Consider the following 23,179-nt stretch of genomic DNA (forward strand, 5'->3'; position numbering starts at 1 on the left):
ACTTTCGGTTGACTGTTTGTGGGCCTCCCTTCTGCTCCGGGGACTCCCGTGGGTGTTGTAACCCATAGCAACACAACACCTGACTCCTATATCAAACAAAGAGTTTAATTCCTTATTTAGATACAGCCTGTGCCTGGAATTTCCCTACCTGTTCTGAATATGCATATGCAAGTATCCAAACTGGGTTTTTGGCCTGAATGGTCCACATTTCTGGGGTTTGTTGACCTCAGAAACTGGATGTGGAGCCTCATGTTTGTTCCCTGTGTGTCTTTAAAGGGGATAATTTTTTAACTATTCTATTCATTCATAATCAGAATATATTTTTAAAAATTCCCCATTGTAAATATTTGCTTTGGTTAGTTAATGAGGAAGAAAGCCTTACCTTATCTTACTCCTTCTGGTTTCAAAACCATTAAAGTCATATTTTATGGAGGCATCTCACCTCATTTCTGTTTTACAATCCAATAATAACTCAACCATAATAGCCTGAGCCGACTTTGAAACTCCACTCAGACTCAACTAAATCTTCATAAAAGAGCTAAATGTTCTGTTTTTGAGGACAAAAATTGGGAATGAATTGTGGTGAATTGAGGATTTACATTGCTAGAAGCTATTTTATTTTATTTTTAAAAAGGTTGACTATAGACTTAAAAATATGACATTAAAAGTTTTTCTTATCTTCTTGCCACTCTCTGCAAAAGTTGCATTTTTTTTTCCAGTAGGTTTAGCCCTCACTTTTCCACGTATGCCCTTTGGTTAATTTGTAACCTCCTCTTTAAACAAGGCTTTCAATGTTTCTGGTATTTACTGTCAGCGTGAACATAGATCAGACGCCTGTGTTTTATGGTTTCCCTGTTCAAAGCTAAAATTCCTTCTTCTTTCCGTTTACCTTTAAAATTTGAAGTAGAAAAAAAGTTGATCCTCTAGAAAAAAAGTAATATATATTGACCTGTCATTGCAACTAAATATATACGTACACCATGTGTTAAAATGTTTTTTGGATTTTTCCAACCTACCTCTGTTGTAAAGAGCTGTAATGTAGAAGAAAAGGACCCTTTTCAAACCCCTTTTTCTTTTTCGTTTAAAATGAAATGAAAGCTGACAGAGTGGGCATGTTCGGGCACATCTCCACATCTGGAAAATCCATTTGATAGGAAAGAAAGGATCGCTTTATCAAAGGCCATGAAAACAGGCCCGGTGTGGAGTTTCCCAGCAGATGCGTGGCGTTGTGTTGATGTGAAGTGACAGCTAAGAAGGCGACACCTGTTTCACCGACACGGCAGGTAAACAAGGAGAGCAGATGTAATGTCAACATTCAGCAGCCGAGCTCACTCATTTTATGATGGAAAAGGTTGAAAAAGAAATGTAGAGGGGGGTCACAAAATAAGTTTAACCCTTGTGCTATCTTAGATGACCCCACCCTTACATTGACGTGTTCTCCCTACCATGACAAAGCTGGATAAAGGTGGAAAGATTTCATGTAATCCATGGACACCAGTGAAGATCACAAATCATTGAAGAAAAAAGGTTCAGTGCACTGTCTAGTGGGTCTAGATGACCCAACTCCCGACGTTAAAGTGCCTAGGATAGCACAAGGGTTAAAACAAGTCGGTTCATTATTATTTCACAAAACATTTCCTCCTGAAGTCCGTTTCCTGGATGGATTGCAACAGATGGGGAAATTCAGAGCACACAGAAGTAGAAATGCCCTCAAACTTCAAAACCTACGTTTGGTTGTGAAGCAATGAAAACTGCAATGGGCCTTGGAGAGCAAACAGCTTCAGATCTCGGACAAACGAGTTGCGTCAGCTTGGAATTCCTTATAGCGCTGACCTTAATTACCAGGAGCCGTGAAAGTCCTGCTGCCTGAATCTTTGTTTTTTTACAGATGAGAGAGGACGTCAGGAATGTGTGTGGGCAGCAGCAACCACATTCATCTGATCGCTACTCCTGTTCTTGAAAACACAGTCACTTAAAAGTTTTATTGTTGGTTTTGACATATTGACATTACAAGAAGGCATGTGACCAGCAGACGGGGAAAACCACAGAACAAAGAACTCACAGGAGGAATGCTTTCTATGATACGCAGGTGGATTAAATATTAAAAAGCTGAGACAGTTATCAGAAGAGCACAATCAGCCCACTATGTGAAGCAATGGCCGGGAGCGTTTTATGACTTTTTTTTTTCCATTCTAATGATATCTTCTTTCCCACCGGCACAAACACACCGCTTAAACGGGCAACAATCATTTACAGCATGGCAGAGGATTTCTTTCTGTTCGTTTCAGCAGTCGGTGAGTCAACGCTGAAGCCAACAGCAGGATTACACATGAATGCTGGCAGCATTTATGAGGAAACCTTCAGGAATGTTAAGCTGCTCCCGGTGGCTGGAGCCTTGGCCAGCAAGGCTTTGGGGAAACCACTCAGTCAATCGAAGGCGACCAGAACCCGTGAGTGGAGGGCAGGTGGGCAAAAGAACCGTTTTGCATTTATATAGATCTGACATGAGCCCTGAAGTCCCGCCGTCATAGGTCCTCCTCCATCTTCACCTGCACCGAACTGTCCTGCGCCTCCACCTGAGAGTTCTGGCTCTCGTTGACCAGCATGTTGAACTGCATGTCGTTGAAGTGGGCAAAGTCCTGTGGGTACGGGCCAAAGCCCGGGTTGAAGTTGTGATTCATGGTGGCAGAGATGGTATCGAGTCCAGGATCGAAAACACAAGGTAGGGTTGACAAGAAGTCCGGATCGGACAGCGCTTGAGATATTTCGGGCATGTCTAGCAGCTGATTAATGAGGGTTGTTTCATCCAAGATGCTACTGGAGTTCTGGGTCTCACTGTAGGAGCCGTCCACCCCACACGGCACCTCCGGCAACAGCACGCTGTGATTGTCAAGGAGGGTGCAGACGGCCTCCTCCGGTGGCGCTGCGCTCTCTGCAGAAATAAAACACAGCAGATGGACGATTGCCCGTTTAGACATCGCAGATTCTCATCAAAACCACAAAACTGTTTCCTTTTTCACCAAACTGCAATGCAAGTTAAAGAAAAACACAATTCTATTATTCTCCAACCCATGGACTTTTTCTTCCCTTCATCTTCCGTAATCCTTGATAAACCTGTAGGAGTTTCCCAAAAGGGGCAACAGCTCCTGGGGGGGGGGGGGGGGGGTTTCTTCCCTCTCATGGTGTTTTGAAATCCTTTAGTTAACAGTTTTTACTGTCAAACCAACCGCTGCTGACTCCTGTGAAAACTGGACTACTTCTTTAAAATGTTTGTTTCTCTCAGGTCATTTTTGTTATTGTTCTTATTGAAGCACCATGAAAGATGGAATGAACCAGGTGTGGACTTTTACGACTTCTGCATTCATGTTTCCGTGCATTGCGGGTGTCCGGCTCAGCGGTTTGTTGACTATTTCATAATTCAAGGAAGAGAGAATTTAGGCCGACTTTGATCCAAACTTGAAAACTCCTTCAAGCCAACATTGTGGGAAAGAATTTATCTGCTCCTCCTGATGCAATGAAACACTGACAAATAGTATTTCTTGCTGCTTAAATGAACCAGTTGTAGATTTTCTGTCAAAAACGGTCGACTCATGACTACAAAAGGATGATTAGCTTCATTTCGGAGATCATGCAAAACTGTTGAATAAAAAAAAGAAAAACACACTTTTTCCTCATTGAATTGATTTGCTGGGGATTCTTGCCAGGTCATTTTTTGTAAATTCGAATTTGTTGCTGATTCTTCCGTTAAAATACATGTAAAATAAATAAATGTCTAATATAAAAATGTATTTCGGTGTAGAGTAAAATCAGAGTGTGTTATTTTCCCAGATGCAAAGGGAGCAAACGCAAAATAAATCCATGGTTTTCAATAGGGGAAACATACAGATGAGGAAATTATTTTGAGGATAGAAAAATAAATGACACAACATTTACAAAATGAGAAACTGATCCGACTGACTGATCCTCCCCTGATGGTGGTGACTCAGGGCTGATTTTGTTAGGCTTTAAAAGTGACACTTTTTCTTTCCCCAAACATATTTATGTTCACGGCAGAGTTAGTACTGACTAAGCGCATTTTTGTTTATCAGTGAGCAGAAATGGTTTAACCTCAGAAAAAGATGTGGGTTGGAGAACTGAGATGTGGGATCACAGCCACGAATTCACCGTTTCCTTCATATTTTATCCTAAAATGGCCTAAATATAAAATAGTCCCATTGGGACACATTAAAATGTGTAGAGTGTGTGGGAATGAAAAATAAAGTTCATTTTACTTTCTTTTCACCCAAAGGTTTTCAGCTTCTCGTCACTCTGCAGCTTTCAGAGGATGTGGCTGATTTGATTACATTTTACTAAAACTATGACCTGACGGATGCTGAAGGGTATTTCAGGCATTTGTTTATAGTGAGCAGTGCAAATGTGTTTCTGAAAAAGCAGAAGGTCCAGGCCAACAGCTTTAATCTGCTATAACTACATTCAAAAACTCACAGAGAAGACGTCAAAACCTCACCTGTTCCACAAGGTCTCTCTGAGAAACCGATGTCTCTTTTGATAGTGGCTCTCTTCCGCTTCACTTCATACGGATCTGAAGGGGAAAATAGGTCATTAAACTTTCCCCCGTCAAACCGGTTTACTGTTACGCAGAAGCGCTCCGGACTAACCCTGGTTGTGAGGAAAGTACACGAAGGTGACCGGCTCGCTCTCCATCTGGTCTGAGACGCGGCGCAGCGAAAGCTGAACTTCCACCTCCCCTGTGATGTCTTGGTCTTGGTAGGGCGGAGTCTTAAAGACGATGGCGATTTGGCGGTGTACGTCTGTCTGTGCGAACTCGCCGCTCGCCTTCCACGACCCCTGCCGGAAGATGATCTCAATGTCGTCTGTGGATCAAAGTCAAAACACAGCGAGATGTTATTTAAAGGAAAAAAATACATTTTCTGTTTAAACCCCAACATACAAATATGGACAAATACAGCAGAGCTTCATGGCATAAATACTCTCAAAACAGCTGCAAAAAGTTCAATAATTCAGAAAACGTGAAAATCAGAATACAAAACATACCAAAAATGAATAAAATAAACATTCTTGCAGTGTGTTTTTCTTATCACAATGAGCAGAGTTTGTCTGTTTCTTGCCTTTCTGTACTTTGTCACACAGCATGTAGATCTCCGTCTTGCCTCTACAGGAGCCTCTGTACTGGTTCAGGTGGCAGATCCTCAGTTCTGACGTAGTTGTAGCCTCTTGGGGGAAAAAAATTAAAGATGGCAAAGCATGACAACCAGACATTTTCCATGTATTTTTTTTAGAGGAGAGGTTTATGTTTTTACTTCTGCAGCGACTTACTCTTGTCATAAATGGGTTTGGAAACAACAGGGCTGAGCATGTCTTTCCTGCCATCGTCCAACTCCAAGCTGCACTGGAAACACAGGCGCACCACGTTCATGTCCATGTCCTCGATGCCCTTGGAGTGACCGGCTGAGGGGTTTTCAAAACACCGTCATGTCAGTCAGGAGGACAGGAGCATGTGTGTTGTTCTTTGTGCGTCCTGGCCTGGATGTTCTGCTTACTTTGAAACGGGTCAATGTTCTGGTTTCGCCTCTTCTGAAGCGAAACCTCCAGCTCTTTTCTCCTTACGCACTGGATGCCCAGGTTGGCGAAGCTGTGAGGATAAAACAAGGATCTTTGCTGACACTTTTTCCTGTATTTCGATGAAAAATAAATACTAAAACCAGTTACTTTTTCATTAGAATAAAAAACAAAAAGAAGCACCTGTGACACCGGTTGTTGTGAGGATTGAAAGAAACCACACAAATCCCTGATCCGGGTGGGCAGTCTTTACCCACGAGGCAGTGGGGGTGAGGTCGGTGTGGGAGATCCTTGGTCACCAAGGAAACAGTGACAGTGACCCTCTTTAAACGATCGATGGGACCTTGAATCTGAGAGAAAACAGATCAATGAGCAGGAGTGAAACACTGGAAAAACTGTGTTTCTCCCCAACTGTTTCAACTTTAAATAATAATATCTACATTTTCTTTAATAAATGAAACAAAATTTCCCACTTCCTTGGACTTATAATAATGTACTAATAATGAGGTTTAAACAGACATTCCTTTCATCTCTGTTCTTTACAGCAATCTTTGATCTTTTTTCATTTTCTTCCTCTCAGCAGACACTAAATCACTTAAATCAAATCAGCGGTGCATTAGTGTTTGTTTTGCAGCAAAGCTGACCACAGTTGGGCTGGGATTTACGGGGACTTTCTGACTGATTCTACCTACCCACATTTTTTCAGGCCCCACCCGTCTGCACAGGGGTACGTATCAGACACCTTCAGTTGTGGTTAGATCTTCCCTAACCGCCTCTGACAGCTTGTAAACCCCCCGCAGTCCAAAATGGAAAGCAAACGCACCTCGATGGCGGGCTGAGTTTTGTGATTATCGGTGCTGGACGCCCCCAGGATGCTGCCAGCCGAGCGACCCTCACACTCGTAGCGAAAGCGCATCCCTCTGTCTTTGGGCTCCTCCACCACCACCAGCCTGGGCTTTTCTAGTATCTGCTCCAGCAAGTCGGTGCCGCTCGTGTTCTGGGAGGAGGTGGCGCTCGGATACGGCGGCGAGGTGACCCGCGAAGAACGAGGGGATGTCATCTCTCTGGACGGATCTGCTGTCATCTGCAGCTGGTGGATGTTTGGCTGTGGAGAACATTCCCAAACACAACCACTGTAAACAGCAACTCCAATATGTTACCATCACAACCTTCTCTTATATTGATTTCCTATTTCCTCACATTTTAGCCAAAAATTACCGTACAAATTCCTGCAACACTTTGCAGCTCACCGCCCTATTTAATCACTTCAGGAGGAAAACAGGAATTAAACAGAATGCTGAGCTTGACAGAATCAATAAATTACAAGATAAATATAACTTTCTTCTGTGTCAATTATAGGAGTGAAACATAGAAAAATAAAAATACAGGAAGACACATTAAGGGGATTTTCAATCTGTTGATTCCCCTAAATAACATTAAAATTAACACAATATAGTGTAAATTCGAAGTAAAAACTGATACAATGTTCTGATTCAAGTGCACTGAATGGTTTTGGTTAAAGTTTCCATTTAGGACCAAACTATATTTGCAAGTCAAAACATTTAAACAGCTTTAGATAAGGTGAGAGGATGAGCAGGGGGAGAAAAATGGCAAAAACATTTCATTTGTTATTGAATGTTTTTTTTGTTCTGTGGACATTTGCTAAAGTAATTTAATGACCACAGCTATTAACGAACTTTTGAAACAGGAACCACCCCATCTGCAATGATCACGCAATGCGACTTCACAGGAAAATGCTGGAGAGCTTCTGGGTTGTTTTTAAAAGTATTTCAATACAACTTCAGTCCTCAAAGGTTATTTTCTAGAAAATACACTAAATTGCTGAGGTTTCCTCAGCAATTTAAAAGACAACAGCGAAGTGAAACCATCACAAGAGCCTCACGGCTTTGTTTTCCCTTCATACATGTGCTTCCTATCACCACACAGCCTTTCACCATGTGCTCCTCCGCTGCACTTGATGTCTTATTTTTTCCGTTAAACCACAGACCACCAAGCTTTTCCGCTCCCTCAAACACTTCGGAGAGAAGGAGAGAGAAAGCAAAAGCAGCAAAGAAAGTCTGGGGACTCCCTTGCTGATTTTTGTGCTACACACTTTTGAGCCCCCAGCTGCAAAGAACCTGCCAAGAATAAATTACGTTTACCTGGAACTTGTTTTATTCTTTTCTAAGTGGGGATCCAGAGACAGAAAGTTGAGCAAACCTGCCGGGAAGACAGATCCAGAAGCAGACCCCTTTGTCAGCTGCCTTACTCCGCCCGTGGGATTACAAAAGCTTAAATCCAGAATTCCAGGTGACGTCCTGATACGGGATCATCTGTCCAAAGATCCGGTTGAACTACCGATGTCTGTCGCATAAACATGGACGTACCGGCCCACCATAAAACGTCAATCCCAAACAAAGGCCTGGCAGACCGAGCAAGCGAACGTGAAACAGGAAGTCGGCTCAACCTAACATTGATGCACCAATGGCAGAATAGACTAGGGGCGGAAAAAATGTGACCTTTAACCTCCAGTGGGTTTGGCTAGTAAACATTCAGGGACAGCAAATCGAAAGCAGGATTCAAATTACACTCCTTTACAAGACGCCCTTCTGCCTCCCCCCGACCTCTTCCCGCAAAGAAAACTCACAGGGGGGTGTGTCCCAAAGACTTCTACATGTCCTGCAATAACAAAGAAACATGGCAGAGCAAGGACAGTCTTCTGCTTTTTACCGTCGCATGTCTGAGCAGGAGAAAGCATTGCAGCGCTCCTATCAGATTACAACCTCTCTGATCTCCTCGCTGGTTGTGAACCACGAGTCTCCTACCAAACTGTCTGACCTGTGGAGATGCCCGGATGCAGCAAAACAAGCAACCGCCTGCAGGCTGCATAGCAACCAAGACAAAACATGACCAGAGTGCACAACCACGCTTTCAAAAACAGCATTCAGAGCTCCTTTCATGTGAGAAAACTCATCAGCTTCCCTGGTTGCTCTAGAAAAGCTGAACCAAGCCCATGAATAGCTGGTGATGTGTGCAGGAAGTAGGTCAAACTAAATAACCCTCAACGCTTTTCATGCATCGAAGGCTGCAAGATGGTATTGCGGTTAGCAATGTTGCCTCACAGCAAACAAGTTCCTGGTTCCAATCCCACATGGGCATTTTCTGAGCTGCATGTTCTCCCTGTGCAAGTCTGGGTTTAAATCCTCCCCTCATACGGTTTATGTGGCTGAACAAACACATTTATCCAAAATATCTGTGATAAGCACTGTGCAATAAACTTCAAGAGAAAGAAAAAAAAGCTTCAAAAGATGTTTAATTTACAATAAATATAATAGTGAGGACTCCTGATCACCAATTTAAAATATGAAAACTCAAAGCAGCTCTGTAAATATTTTAGTTTTGTCCTTTTCTTTGTTTTTTTTTGTTTGTTTTTTTACCTGAAGTGAACTTTCAGACCCTGGATGAATACAAAACCCTGACCTAAACTGAACTCCTGTCCTCTAACCTGAAAACTGCAGAAAACCACATCATACCAACACAAACTGATGCAAGCGGTGCATACAACACAGCTAAAAACAACTCATACACGCTTACCTTGCACGTGGCGCCTCTCGCCACCAGAACAGGATTAGATCTGGCGCTTTGCCGAACGCTCCTGGGGCTCTGGCTGGGGACGGTCTGGCTGTGGAGGTCCTGAGGAGGAGGAGGTGGACCAGGAAGGGAGTCCCTCTGTGTTTCTTTATGCTCCTTGATGTATTCTTCAATGAGATCTACTTTCAAAGACAATTAAATCCTGATTAAAAGACTAAATACTGCAATAAACTGAAACAAGGCAGTAAAAGAGATTTCTAAGCATTTTTACAGTCTGCAAACCCACCTAAAAGGAAGGATGTCAGGTTTTAGTCTTATCCTGATCTAATTGTTTTTTTTTCTATTATATGACAGGTAAATAGTTTTGTTGTTTTCCAGTTGTTTGTCACACCTGCACTGTGATCTAAACGGATGGTTGAGGTCAGTTCTGCCTGACAAAAACGTGGTTTCCTGGGGGGTATTCCAGAAAGCATGTTTAAACTACCCTGACTTTAATCCTGAACTCTGGCTGAAATCCACCTGAACTTGCTGACTCTGGGTATGTCGGTTCCAAAAGACCAGATATGAGTAAGCCTAATTACGCTCGACTTGGTATCCCTGGGTTAATGCACATGCACGTCAAATACATAAAGAGATTCTCAATGGATCGCCCATTTCCGGAGTCACCATGGAAACGCGTGGAGAAAAAAAGAGAGCGCTATACTTTAGTGAAACTGAGTCTGAGATTTTAATGACGGCGTGTTAAGATTATAAGACCATCGAAAACATAATACGGCTGCATCATCAGCAAAAGAAAGAGTTTCTGCTTGGAAAAAATAACGGACAAAGTAAACGCACAAGTTTATCATCTTATTTCCAATTATATTGTGATGTATATAAATACACAACTTAAAAAACTTAAATGAATTAATTCAATTGGTAACAAGTAATAGAGTTAAATTTATTCAACCTGATTTCTTACGTCTATCCAACTCAATATTTTTTTTACAACTCAAATTTACATATTTATCTAACTAAATGTTATATTACTTCAATTCAATTAAATGTTTTCATATTCATTTATTGTACTTCTTGAACTTTCATATGTTTAAGTAAGAGATTTTCTCATTTTTATAAAATTAAAATAAATGATACAGTGTGGATTTACAATACATACACCACACATTTAATTATCATGACTGACTGTTACTTCAGTTATTGTACTATACTTTTGCACTAGGGGTGCTAAATAAACTCATCATCCTCTCCTTCCCTCTCACTGATGGTGCAGAAAGAATTAGACATAACAGGGCAAAATAACTCGGCAAAACACAGTAAAACAGCTACAACTAATCATATTTAGACAAAAACCTACACTTGTACCCAAATCCGTCCAGACAGGCAAAGGGAGTGGTATCCCACAATTCCTTGCACTGACGATCTAACAGCAGCACCTACGTTACACTTACTTAATTGAATTAATTTGAATGAGAGTAAAAAATAAATGTCTGATAACTACGTGTTGGTTTTAAGTTGACTGAATTAAAAAAAATGATAAATCTTAACTGAAGCAAATAATAAAGTTAGATTAATGTAAAAAAGTTTATCTCTGCAACATCGATATGTGGTCTTATCACCCTCTCACGGTGGAAAAAGTATTATCTGAGCTTCTTCATCCACTAAATCACATATGTCAAACTCAAGGCCCGGGGGCCAAATGTGGCCCGCGAGAACATAAGTTTTTTAATTTCTTAAAATAAAATAAAAAATTTCCTTAGTTGATTACATATTATTTATGTGTAGTTGCTGTAATTATTCAATGTTTGCAGGTCTTATGTCTTTATGCAGACAAAATGTTACAAGTGTAATACATTTTCTTTCTAGCTCATTTTTATGTTATTTTTCTTTATTCCCTTGGACAGTTTGATCCTTCATTAATGGCGTTATGTGGGTTTTAATAAGCAGACAAAATTTAAAAGGATTCATGTTGGAGTGAGAAGCAAACATGTGTTTTCTATGCAACCGTAATTGTCACTTTAAAAAGTTATAATAAATAATGAGTTATTTAACATTAAGGAGTAGTTAGAGGTACAAGTTGTATCTGGCCCTTTGAGGACAGCCGCTATGCTGATGTGGCCCTCGGTGAAAATGAGTTTGACACTCCTGCTCTAAATTATCTTCAGTTCAAATGGACACGCTATGCTGCTTCACCTGTCTGAAAACAAACTAACCTTCAACTAAACCTGATCCAGACCAGGTTATGTTCAGAGCATGAGTTGCTATGGGAACTAAGCATCCCCTGAAACATACCTCTGTTTTTGGAACTGAAAGCAGTGGTTATACACTTCCTTAGCCTCAAACTTACCGTGGTAACTCACATAACCTGCTTTCTGGAATACCCCCCTGCTGTGCTGTACAAACGTAAACAACTATTGTAAACAGCGTGCAGTTATCGGGAGAAACAACAAAGCCGCTTTAAGTAAATATTAAATAATAGCTAACCTGGATGTATTTGCCTTAACTAAAAAAATTCGCCATCAAAATAATCAATAGATTGTGCAACATTAGGTAGTTGAATAATAATTCTGATTTATTTACACTACTTGAATTGTCTCTTGGAATGACTAAAAAAGTTTTTGAAAAAAAGAAGAAGAAAAAAATAAGGTTTTAACATTCAAGAGAAAGGTCACCTTGACTTTAAAAAACATGTTGCAGCATATTTTGAGACAAAATAGGGAAGGGCGCGCGAGCCCACAGGAGGCCCTGTCAGTGTTAGCCATTTTCAGTGGGAAGCTAAAGCTAGCAGAACTCACCTAAATCCCGGCTGGAGGGGGGAAAGTGGCTGTGAGAGCCGCTCAGGACAGCGGGGTTACCAGGATTGGGTGATGGCTCCTCCGCTAGAACAAATAGGTGTGAGGAGGAGCATGTCAGGTCAAACGATAAAGTCAAAACTCTCGGAGAGAGAATGGAAACCTACCGGAGGCCCCGTTGAAATAATCCGTATCTTTCATGGCATGTGAGGAATCTGACTTCTTCGAGCGAGATTGCCGCAGTAAGACTCCGTCCGTACGGTGAGTTGGACTGTCGATGTTAGACACCAAACGTCTTGAACCCATAAGTGGAATGATGACACGAGTGGAAGTTTGCTTTTGCTTGGTGGGACTTAAACCGCTATGATTGGCTGCTTCCAAGAGCGGAAATCCCCGAAGATGTTACGTCACCCTCTGAGAGGGGAAACTCCCACGGGACTTGAGGGTCGTGCCAATCTGTATAATTTACATATGCAAATATACATTTGTGCCCCATTAAAGGACGAAAATACTTGACCTGAGACAACTTTCCTTTCATAACACTTTATAAGGAAGTCAGATTTTTTCAAAGCTTATTCATAAGCAAAAATATTTTGCAGAATCTATCGAGGAGAACAAAAACGTTTGCGGTCGATGTTGTGATATGTCTCACATACTATGAATATAGTTCCCTACGCGGAGTGATACAGAGTTTGCCTTTTCACCTGAGCCTTAGTTCTTCATGTATGGCTAAGAAGTTGGAAGTGAATAAAGTGCGAGGTCCCTCTATAAGTTATTGTTGGTCTTCATTGATACAATAACACTTCATGGTGGCAGCGGAAAACAGAGATTGAAAAAAAAAAAAAAAAGACGAGAGAGGAGAAGAATTTCCCCGACGCGAACCGAAGCGACAACTTGTCCGTGGATAAGTGACGTGCTGCTGCTAGCTAACTGCACATGTAGCCTGTTGGTTCGAGATGGCGTCGCATCTTCCTACTATGAACTGGTCCGACCCGGACCTGGGTGAGGCAATTTCATTGTTCAAGCAAAAAATGTGCCTGTACCTAGAGGATGAGGAGATCTCAGATGAAGTAAAACAAGCCAGGAAAATATGCCGAGGCATCGGAGATGAGGGGCTAAAGAGGCTAAATGCTAGCGGACTAAGTCCGGCTGAAAAACAAGTCCCGGCAAATCTGTGGAAGTTTTTTGAAGGACAATTAAAGTTGGATGTCAACTTCAGAATTCACAGACTGCATCTTATGCAATATAGACAGAAAGCAGGCGAGAGTATTGATGATTTTATAAACAGAGCAAGAACTCTTGCACTAAAATGTCAATTCACAGATGAAGAACTCCATGAACGCCTGATTGAGCTGATCATAGCCAGCACGCCGCATGAAGCTTTCAGAAATGAGCTCTACAGCAAGCCTCAAGGGTGTTCTCTGGCCGAAGTCCTGACTGAAGGACGAAAACATGAAGCTCTCACAGCAGGAAATCTCCAACTTCACCAACTTGAGGTATGCAAAACAGAGCAAAAGGAAAGAGTGGATGCTATTATTAAAGGAAGGGGAAGGCTGTGCCAAAGATGTGGATCAGATCATAAGCCACGACAATGTCCTGCTTTTAATGATATATGTCACCTATGTGGATACACAGGACACTGGGCTAAATGCTGCAGAAACAGAAAGCAACAGAAAAAAACAGAATATACCAACCAACACTGGCGAGATAAATCTCAACCACAGTCAATGGGCAGATACCACAAAAAAAGTTATCTGAGCCAGTCATACAAGAATGACCGTAAAAAGCCAAACAAAGGAAAAATAGATGCCATACAAACCACAGACTCAAGTGAAGATGACCCATATCAAAGAGAGTTTCACTCTGTCACGGTCAGCGAAAAATGTATGCACAGCATTGATGCAAAAATGCCAAGAGAAGAGGCTTATACAATCCTAAATATAAAACCACCTGACGTACCTGGCCAGAAACACACACTTCGTTTAAAAATTGACACAGGTGCATCAGGGAATACCTTGCCACTGCGTACATACAGACAAATGTACGGCAGAAACAGACAGGCGATGAACAGACTCCAAAAGAGCCATGCAAAACTGTCAGCCTACAGCGGACACAGGATCCGATGCTATGGGAAAATAAACATCCCATGTCAATGGAAGCACTCAGAGTGGATTAACGCCATGTTTTATGTTGTGGATGTACCAGGTCCAGCAATAGTTGGACTGCCCACATGCGAAGCACTCAACCTGGTAACTGTGAACGTGGACTCTATTGCTAATGTCAGCAAAGCAGCTAACAAAGAAAACAAGAGCCAGACCACAACAAAACCTAAAAAAGCCAATCCATTGCTCCACATAAACACCATAGAAGATTTAAAGAAGGCTTATGCAAACCAGTTTGATAAGCTTGGTAACTTCAGTGGGACTGCAAAACTCCTGCTAAAAGAGGGTGCTGAACCATTTCAAGACCCACCACGCAAATGCAGTATTCACATAAAAGACAAGCTCAAAAAAGAACTCGATAATCTTGTGGAACAGGATGTGATCTGCAAAGTGGAAGTGCACACAGATTGGTGCTCCAGTCTAGCATACAGTACCAAGAAAGATGGTAGTCTACGGATATGTCTAGACCCTAAAAAACTAAACGACAGTTTAAAAAGATGCCCGCACAGGATTCCAACAGTTGAGGAATTAAATCCAAGATTTGCAAACGCAAAAGTATTTAGCAAGCTTGACGCTAAGGCAGGATACTGGTCTATACATTTGGATGAAGATTCACAACTGTTAACAACATTTCGCACTCCATTTGGCAGGTACTGCTGGAAGCGTCTACCATTTGGACTCAGTGTGTCTCAGGATATCTTTCAGGCAAAGATGGACCAGATCCTGGAAGGATTGCAAGGTGTGGTCAGCATCGCAGATGACATTGCAGTATATGGAAAAAATGAAGAGGAACATGATAGGAACCTAATCAACCTGATGGAGCGTGCTGCAAACACAGGTTTGGTGTTCAACAGTGAAAAATGTAACATTAAACAGAACCAAATCTCATTTTTTGGTAACCAGTACACCGCCAATGGTATTCGACCTGACCCAGCCAAAGTCAGAGACATCCAAAAGATGCCAACACCACAAAACAAAGATGAGTTACACAGATTCATTGGGATGCTATCCTACCTGTCCCCCTACATACCAAGGTTCGCAGACAAAGCTCACACCCTGAGAGGACTACTGAAGAACGACACACCATGGGTATGGGACACAAACTACCAAAATTGCTTTGATGACCTTAAAACAATGATCACTGAGGACGCATGTTTGAAATACTACGATCCCAGCTTGACTATAACACTTGATGTTGTGTGCATCTCAGAAAGGCTTAGGTGTTGCCCTTGTGCAAAATAACCAACCTATAGCTTTTGGGTCCAAAACACTAACAGATACTCAGTCCAGATATAGCAACATTGAGCGAGAAATGCTTGCTATTGTCTATGGAATACAACGATACCACACATATCTGTACGGAAAAGGATTCATAGTGATCACAGATCACAAGCCACTTGTAACCATATGCAGAAAACCACTACACGCGGCTCCACCAAGGTTACAACGAATGCTAGTCCAAGTTCAGGGGTACAATTTCGAGGTCATGTACCGTCCTGGACCACAGATGGTCCTCGCAGACACCCTAAGTCGATTACCCAACCCAGAGAACAGCAGTGAAATAGAGCTGGATGAACGTATAGACGGACTGATTTTTGAACCGGAAGACCCTGAAATGTACACCATAGCACTAATTAACTTCTCACCTGACAAACAGAACACCCTTCGAGCAGAAACAAGCAAAGATCTCAAACTCAGTGCACTAAAGGAGGTGATTCTTCAAGGATGGCCAGAAAAAATACAGGACTTACCAAAACATCTTCGTGCCTTCTGGGCCTTCAGAGATGAGCTTGGCATAGAAACAGGAGTCATATTCAAAGGCAGACAAGTGCTGATTCCCGACTCTATGACGGAGAGCATTCTAAAACAACTGCATTCCAGTCATCAAGGAATTGAGAAAACACGTCGCCTCGCAAGAGAAAGCGTATACTGGATCAAAATGAACGACGACATTGAGAAGATGTGCAGATCCTGCTCAGTGTGTATTGAATACCAGGATGCAAACCCAAAGGAACCTCTTCAACCACATAAGGTACCAACAAAGCCGTGGCAATCACTCGCATCAGATCTATTTGAGGTGAATGGTCGCCACTACTTATTGACTGTGGACAGATACTCCAAGTTCCCTATGGTGGATGAGATGCACACAACATCAAGTCATGCAGTTGCACAAAAAATACAAGCGTATGTGTCATTATTTGGACGTCCAGATGAAATACTGACGGACAACGGGACACAATACACAGGAGAAGCTTTCAAACGGTTCACAAAGGAGTGGGGAGTCAAACACATCACCAGCTCTCCTCACTACCCGAAAAGTAACGGATTCATCGAGAGACATGTACGACACATCAAATCCATCGTCAAGAAGACACTGAAATATGGTGGAAATCTACAAATGGCACTATTACAGATCAGAGCAACACCAATCGACAGTAAACTACCATCACCTGCAGAACTGATTTTTGGGAGACCTGTCACCACCCTGCTACCAAGTCGAACAGATCCTGGCAAAGAAGAACACAGACTGCACCTAGAACAACGAACTGCAAATATGAAAGAACACCACGACAGAAACAGTCGTAAGGAGCTACCACCTCTCCAACCAGGACAACATGTGACTGTGTTAAATAAAGAAAGGGGAACGTGGCACCCAGCAACTGTAGTGGAAAAGAGCACCGAGCCAAGAAGCTACATTGTCCAAACACCCAACGGAAATCAAATCAGACGCTGCAGGAGTCACCTAAGAGAACTCTTTAAACCACATATACAGATCAACGAAAGGAGGAACCAAATTGCAGAGGCACCACAACAAACCCAGCATCAAGAGGATTGCAATGACTCTGCAGAGACCATCACTGAAACCCCATGCACAACAACCACAAACTATGAAAGACAGAACAGTCCACCACCGACCTGCACACGATCTGGTAGAGTTATAAACAAACCATCTCGGTACAAGGACTTTGATCTATAAACAAGAGGAAAAATCAAAACTGTTGATTCTTTACTTCGTATTGTTATTATGCTGTTTTCCAGACCCTAACGGATGTAAAAAAAAAAAAAATGATGCTCAAGACAAATGGGAATGTATGTTTCTAATTTCTATTAACATGACACAGAATGTGCTATTGTTATTGTTACAGTGATCTGAGGGTTAGCATATTCACTTTATTTTGTTTGTGATATAGATTTGAGCTAAACAGAGGGGATGTTGTGATATGTCTCACATACTATGAATATAGTTCCCTACGCGGAGTGATACAGAGTTTGCCTTTTCACCTGAGCCTTAGTTCTTCATGTATGGCTAAGAAGTTGGAAGTGAATAAAGTGCGAGGTCCCTCTATAAGTTATTGTTGGTCTTCATTGATACAATAACACTTCAGTCGACGTAAAAAAAACGCGTTTAAAGTGTCATATCTCTCAGGCCAATTCCACTGTGGGATTTATAGGAATATAGTTTATCATAACACATTTAAAATAAAGTTAACATGAGTCATTCTTTTTGTGGGATTACATTTTCTTTTTTTTCTTGACCAAACAAATTATCTCCTTTTTTGCCATTTATTTCAACGGTGAGCGGAGTTTTTCTTTTCTTTTCTTTTTATCTATTTATGCGGCATTTCTTTATTTTGTTATTCATCAAACAGGTGCGGAATCCTTTTCCTTTCCTTCCATAACATAAAAACATGTTTGCATACGTACTGAATATAAGGCACAGCAGCGACACCTGCTGGTGGCTCAAACCTAAGACCATTTCCAGAAAATAGAAAGCGAAAGCGGTCATTTAGAGGAAGCTGTGACTCAGCAGGACAACAAAGAGGGATAGTAGAAATACATTTTTAAAACTGTTTTTCTAATTGCAATTCAGAGCTACAGAGCTACAGAATGAATGTTAATAAGAAAATATGTTTAAACACTTTAAAAGATCAGTGCATTGGAATATGTCTTATAGTATTAGTATTATTTCCACATGCCTCACCATAGATTTCACAATCACAAATATTTATAAAAGAACCGATGCATAATTTATGTGATTGAGCTACAGTAGTTTTCAGATTTTATATTTTAAAAATTAAGGCTGTGAGGGAATCTATATTGTGGGCTCGCTTTTTCTCAGGATTCTAAAAAAGGTGAACATTATTGCATTAGAAGGCAAGACAAGGGGTAGTAAAAATTTAAAAAAAAGTTCAGATTCTGCTGTTACCACAAGGGGAATGTGTTATGCAAGTTCAAAGCTAATTTTTGAAATGATTGCAGGCAATCTTGTCTTATTTCTTATTTCAAGAAGCTGACACTCACAATCTGGGTTTGCAACTTTGTAAACTTTCAAAACTAAGCAGCAAAGATGGTTGTGAAAGGGTGGTATTGTGTCTTCTCATGTGATCCATAGGTTTTTGTTCATCTCACATGAAAAAACACCATTAACTTGGTCAAATGTAACAAAAACAAACCATTGTAGATTCCAAAGATCTGCATAGTGTCATTTATTAATATTCCCTCATTTAGGTAACAGGTAATAGTTTGTGTTTCTTGAGTCTTTCATGCCTCAAAAGTGTTCAGCTGCAATTAAAAATCAAGAAATGAACATCTAAAATCCTAAAAATGGTGATCAGAGTTATTTAATTCAAACAGACTACTAAAGAGGTAAATCATTTTTAAGAAGAGTTTTGTCCAAAACAGAGGAACAACACAAATAGACATGAAAGAAAATGGGTTTAACCAAAAGGGAGGGAAGGATGGTGCAAAGGGGAACTTATTATTATGAGGAATACACAAGACATTATTTTTAAAAAGAGGCACCAATTTATGAGTCTGGGCGTAAAAGAGGGATAACCTTTAGCCGGGATCCAGTGATGCAGCAAGGCACTTTAAATTGATAAAAAATAAACAATCCTTTATATTTTTAGAAGCATTCTTTAACAAACAAAATAACATTTAATAACAGGAAATGGGAAGTTGTAACATAGAAACTGTTTTTTTTTTTAAATAGTAAAGAAGAAAGACTTTAATCATAAAGAGATAAATATTAGATTTAAAGAAAGATTTGTTTCAATGCGTATTCCAATTGTTAAATGTAAATGTTTAGCGGCTATTCCCATTTGTTATTCTCATTTTTTTTTTTTTAAATTGGCCAATTTATCATTAGGCTGTTTTAATTTTAATAAATCATTTTGCCTTTTAATGGAAACATTTTAAAAGTTAAGGTTACCGTTTTGTACGGCTCCTTACAGTTTTCTTTTTTTTTGTACGATGTTTTTGTGTTTCATCATAGGTAGAGTTATTCTAGCTCCAGAATAACAGCTTCACAAAAACCCAATAGATTTCTAAATGCCATACTTGAGTAGTAGTCAGAGGTGAAAGTAAGCCGGAACGGTCCGGAGCGGCGTTCCGTTAAAAGATTTCGAGGCGGAACGCCGTTCTAGTTGGGAGGAGATCCGCTGTGTTCCTGTTTTCACTTCATAACACATGACAGAAGCATTTTTTTATTTGGGGTATCGACCGATAAAATGCTCTGGATCTCTTTCCCGGTCTGCCTCGTAGCTTTCGCTCTCGCTTCCGTAAACAAGCCTAATGCGCATGCGTGGAAACGTGGTACGTTTGATTTTTTGTTGGGGGACATTCAATTCGATCAGCCAACTGAGCATTAATGTTTATGCCACACGGAGGAGCAACGGGACGCGAAAAACAATAAATGAATCAAACTTCACGTCACTAATGTGATTGGTCAGTTTAAATTCAATATAAATTTAGTTCACGATAGACAAAGGAAATCTTGATATGGAAAAATAACGCAGCACGTTATTTAAAAGAAAAAGCAAAAAAAGAAGAGCATGCAGAGAAATATAAATCAGATATTTAAGAGGAAATTCCAAAGTGAGGATGAAGATGTGCAGACAAACACTTCTGAAGGAGAGGATGAAAAAGTGAAAACTCGAAATGCAAATTGCATTGAAGAACCCACTGAGACACCAGGGCCATCAAGCTCAGGTGACCCTTTTGTATTGCCAGAGTATCCTTCAATCTGGACAAAAGAACAGTATGAACAGTTTAAAGAGAAAAATGAATGGATATTTGCCAAAAACGGAATGCTTGGCTGCCAAAAATGCCACACTGTAAAAGATCTCGGTGTTGCCTCATCTCGGGGGGTAAATATTGCACCTAACTGGGTAGCAGGAAAGATATGCCCATCTGGACACACAAGAGATGTTCAGCTGTTGTCATTGAGAAAAAAAATACATGAGCACAAAAACTCAGCAGCTCACAAAGAAGTTGTGAAAATTTAAGAGACAGCGAAAAAAGACACTCTTGTAAACATGAATACCAAGAGTCAAGATTTTGCCTTTGAGACAACTGCCAGGGTCTTCAGGACAGCCTATTACGTGGCCAAGTACAATAAACCATTCACTGACTTTGAAAGTTTGATTGATCTACAGGAGACCAACTCAATCAACATGGGGAGAGTTTTACACAGCAAAACTGTGTGTGTTGATATTGTGGATCACGTGGCTTCACAAATGAAGAAAGAAATTATGACAAAAATTATACAAAATAGGAGCAAGATAACAGTATTGGCTGATGAATCAACTAATGTTGGTAACAAATCAACGCTCATTGTTTTTGTGAAAGCAAGTGTAGATGGAGCTATGGAACCTATTGCTTTTCCCTTGGACCTTGTGGACCTGGACAGCCTATGTGCTGCCCACATCAAAGAAAAACTCATAAACTGCCTGTTAAAAAATGGTTTTACCATGCAGTTGCTGCAAGAACTACTGATAGGATTTTGTAGTGATGGGGCCAGCGTGACGTTAGGGGTGAAGTCAGGAGTTGGAAAGTTGCTGAAAGACGACTTTCCATCTATTGTTCTCTGGCACTGTTTGAATCACAGACTGGAGCTTGCTGCAGACCAGGCACTTGATAAAACAGGGGGGACAAAAGATTTCCAGGCCTTCCTTGACTCCCTTTATTCACTTTACAGCCAATCACCCAAGAACACTAGAGAGCTCAGTGAGTGTGCGCACAATCTGCACATCACCCTTAAAAGGATTGGTAGAGTATTCAGCGTTCGCTGGGTGGCTTCATCCTGGAGGGCAGTCAATGCAGTGTGGCAGTCATACTCAGCCTTGGCACAACATTTCCAGAAAGCATCAGAGGACAACAGCAGAGACAGCAGAGAGAGAGCCAAGTTCAGTGGTCTGCTGTCTAAGTTGTGCACTGTTCATTTTCTCAAAAGTCTGGCACTGATGGTGGATGTTCTCACTGAACTAAAAAACTTGTCTGAAATTCTCCAGAACAGAAAAACTACTATTCCAAAGGCCCATGAGCTCATGACCAACTACCTGAAGCGCATTGAGAGCCTGAAAACCTACCCAGGAAAACACACTGTTGAAGCAGAGCAGGCCGAGCAGAAGATGGAATTTAATGGACATCAGTTAAAGGTGGGCAGGTCTCCCACCATTGACTCTGCTCTCTTCATAACTGCAGTGGTGGAGAGCATGAAGGAAAGACAAGTAGCGTGACAGCTGACCGCAAGGAGGCTTACAACAGCCTTATTAATCAGATGGCAGTCCTTCACCCAGAAAACTAGGATCAAGACAATCCTCGATTTGGAGAAGAGGAAGTCAGAACTTTGTGTGAACGTCTCAACATCAATGAGCAAGAGGCCCATCTTGAGTTCAAGGCTAGTGGAGGGAGAAGCATTCCTCCTCCATTAAAACAATTACTTCTGGCAGTGGACACACTCTCAGCCAGTAATGCAGATTGTGAAAGAGGGTTTAGTACCATGAATAACATAATGACTGACCTCAGAGACACCATGACGACAAAAAATGTCTCAAACCTCCTGTTCATCAGCTCATTTGGACCTCCCTGCATGAAGTGGGATCCAATGCCATACGTCAAAACCTGGCTAGGAAAAGGCAGGAGACCAGCGCACACAACAAGTGGCATGGCCCGCAGATCCCCTAAAACTGATGAGGAATATTACCAGCCTCTTTGGGACATTATGACTTAGTTCAGCTAATTAAGGATGACTCAAGTTCTGATCAATTCGGATGTTCACATTTTTCATGTTCTGAAAAACTCAATGTTCAATTAAAGATTGTTTTCACAAAAACACCTTGTTTACACACGTTATTTATGTATAAAATTTGATATCAAGTGCATTTATTTCCTTTAACTGCTTTAAAAAATATATATTTGGAAATAATTTGTCATAGTACCGGCAAAAGAAAAATTCTACTTTCACCCCTGGTAGTAGTAGAATAAATCTGCGCTTGACAGATATACATGATTTTTGTAAGGGCCTTTTCCCCTGGTCACATTACGAAATTAAAGTGCGAATATATGGAAACTCACGCATTTACACTGTTGGTTATTTTCTGCCAAGCAGACGCTCTCTTTAAACGATGCAGCGCCAGCAGTGTTGCTTTTCTACGCGAAAACAGGCCTGAACTCCTCGTGTGCACACTTAAAACCCCGAACTTGGGCTCCGTGATTCTAGAATGCTGCATCATGTTGTTCTTCTCCATCTGTTTTCATGGCGCCCGTTCATTTAGCAACTAAGAGGGTCTCGTGTCTTCATTGTGCATGTGCATTACTTCTGGGTGACCAGGAGGTGTTTTATTGAACTAAAACAAATCAGTTGTTTTTTAACAAACATAAGCGTTGGCAGGTGGGGAGTCGATCAAACTTGAATGTCCACATTCATGCAATTTCAAACTAAGAGGATTTTATATCTACTTTAAAAATAGCTTTTTCAAATGTTACCGGTTTAAAAAACAACATCATAGACATTTGAAATCACACTTTTTTTTCTTTTTTTTTACTATAAACATGAATGCTGAAAAAAATGATTTACCAACATAGAAGCCTTTTCCTTTCTGGATTTACAGCAAAATAATTAAAAAAAGACATTGATCCAATCCATTTGACAAGCTCCAGTCCATCAAAGTGATCTGATGCAGAAGCTGTAGTATTTCAAAACTGGACACTGATTTTCAAGGGAAATAAAAAACAGACTTGCATATAAGCTACTGCAAGATGGTTTTGACATTG

At 40.9% G+C, this 23,179-nt stretch overlaps 1 protein-coding gene across 5 annotated transcripts; it reads right to left on the bottom strand.

Moving 5' to 3' along the window:
- Positions 1–1,953: 1,953 nt before the first annotated feature.
- On the bottom strand, positions 1,954–22,661 carry relb (RELA proto-oncogene, NF-kB subunit b). 5 transcript variants are annotated; one of them, XM_004075390.5, is made up of 12 exons: positions 22,481–22,661; positions 12,128–12,416; positions 11,964–12,047; positions 9,175–9,350; positions 6,404–6,685; positions 5,764–5,930; positions 5,562–5,653; positions 5,338–5,469; positions 5,130–5,234; positions 4,659–4,874; positions 4,508–4,582; positions 1,954–2,932 (listed from the first exon to the last, which is right to left on the bottom strand). In XM_004075390.5, exons 2-12 carry the CDS (start codon positions 12,264–12,266, stop codon positions 2,526–2,528), a joined length of 1,875 nt encoding a protein of 624 aa, XP_004075438.1. In that variant the 5' UTR covers positions 12,267–12,416; positions 22,481–22,661; the 3' UTR covers positions 1,954–2,525. The 5 variants fall into 5 exon arrangements, with proteins under 5 accessions (XP_004075438.1, XP_078786063.1, XP_020563911.1 ...); XM_078929937.1 differs by having other exon boundaries at positions 9,175–9,353; XM_020708252.3 differs by lacking the exon at positions 22,481–22,661 and having other exon boundaries at positions 9,175–9,353; positions 12,128–12,429.
- Between the last annotated feature and the right edge of the window lie 518 nt (positions 22,662–23,179).

The sequence above is a fragment of the Oryzias latipes genome, chromosome 13, assembly GCF_053564925.1.
Source record: "Oryzias latipes strain Hd-rR chromosome 13, Olatipes_Hd-rR_3.1".
Classification (NCBI taxonomy): domain Eukaryota; kingdom Metazoa; phylum Chordata; class Actinopteri; order Beloniformes; family Adrianichthyidae; genus Oryzias; species Oryzias latipes.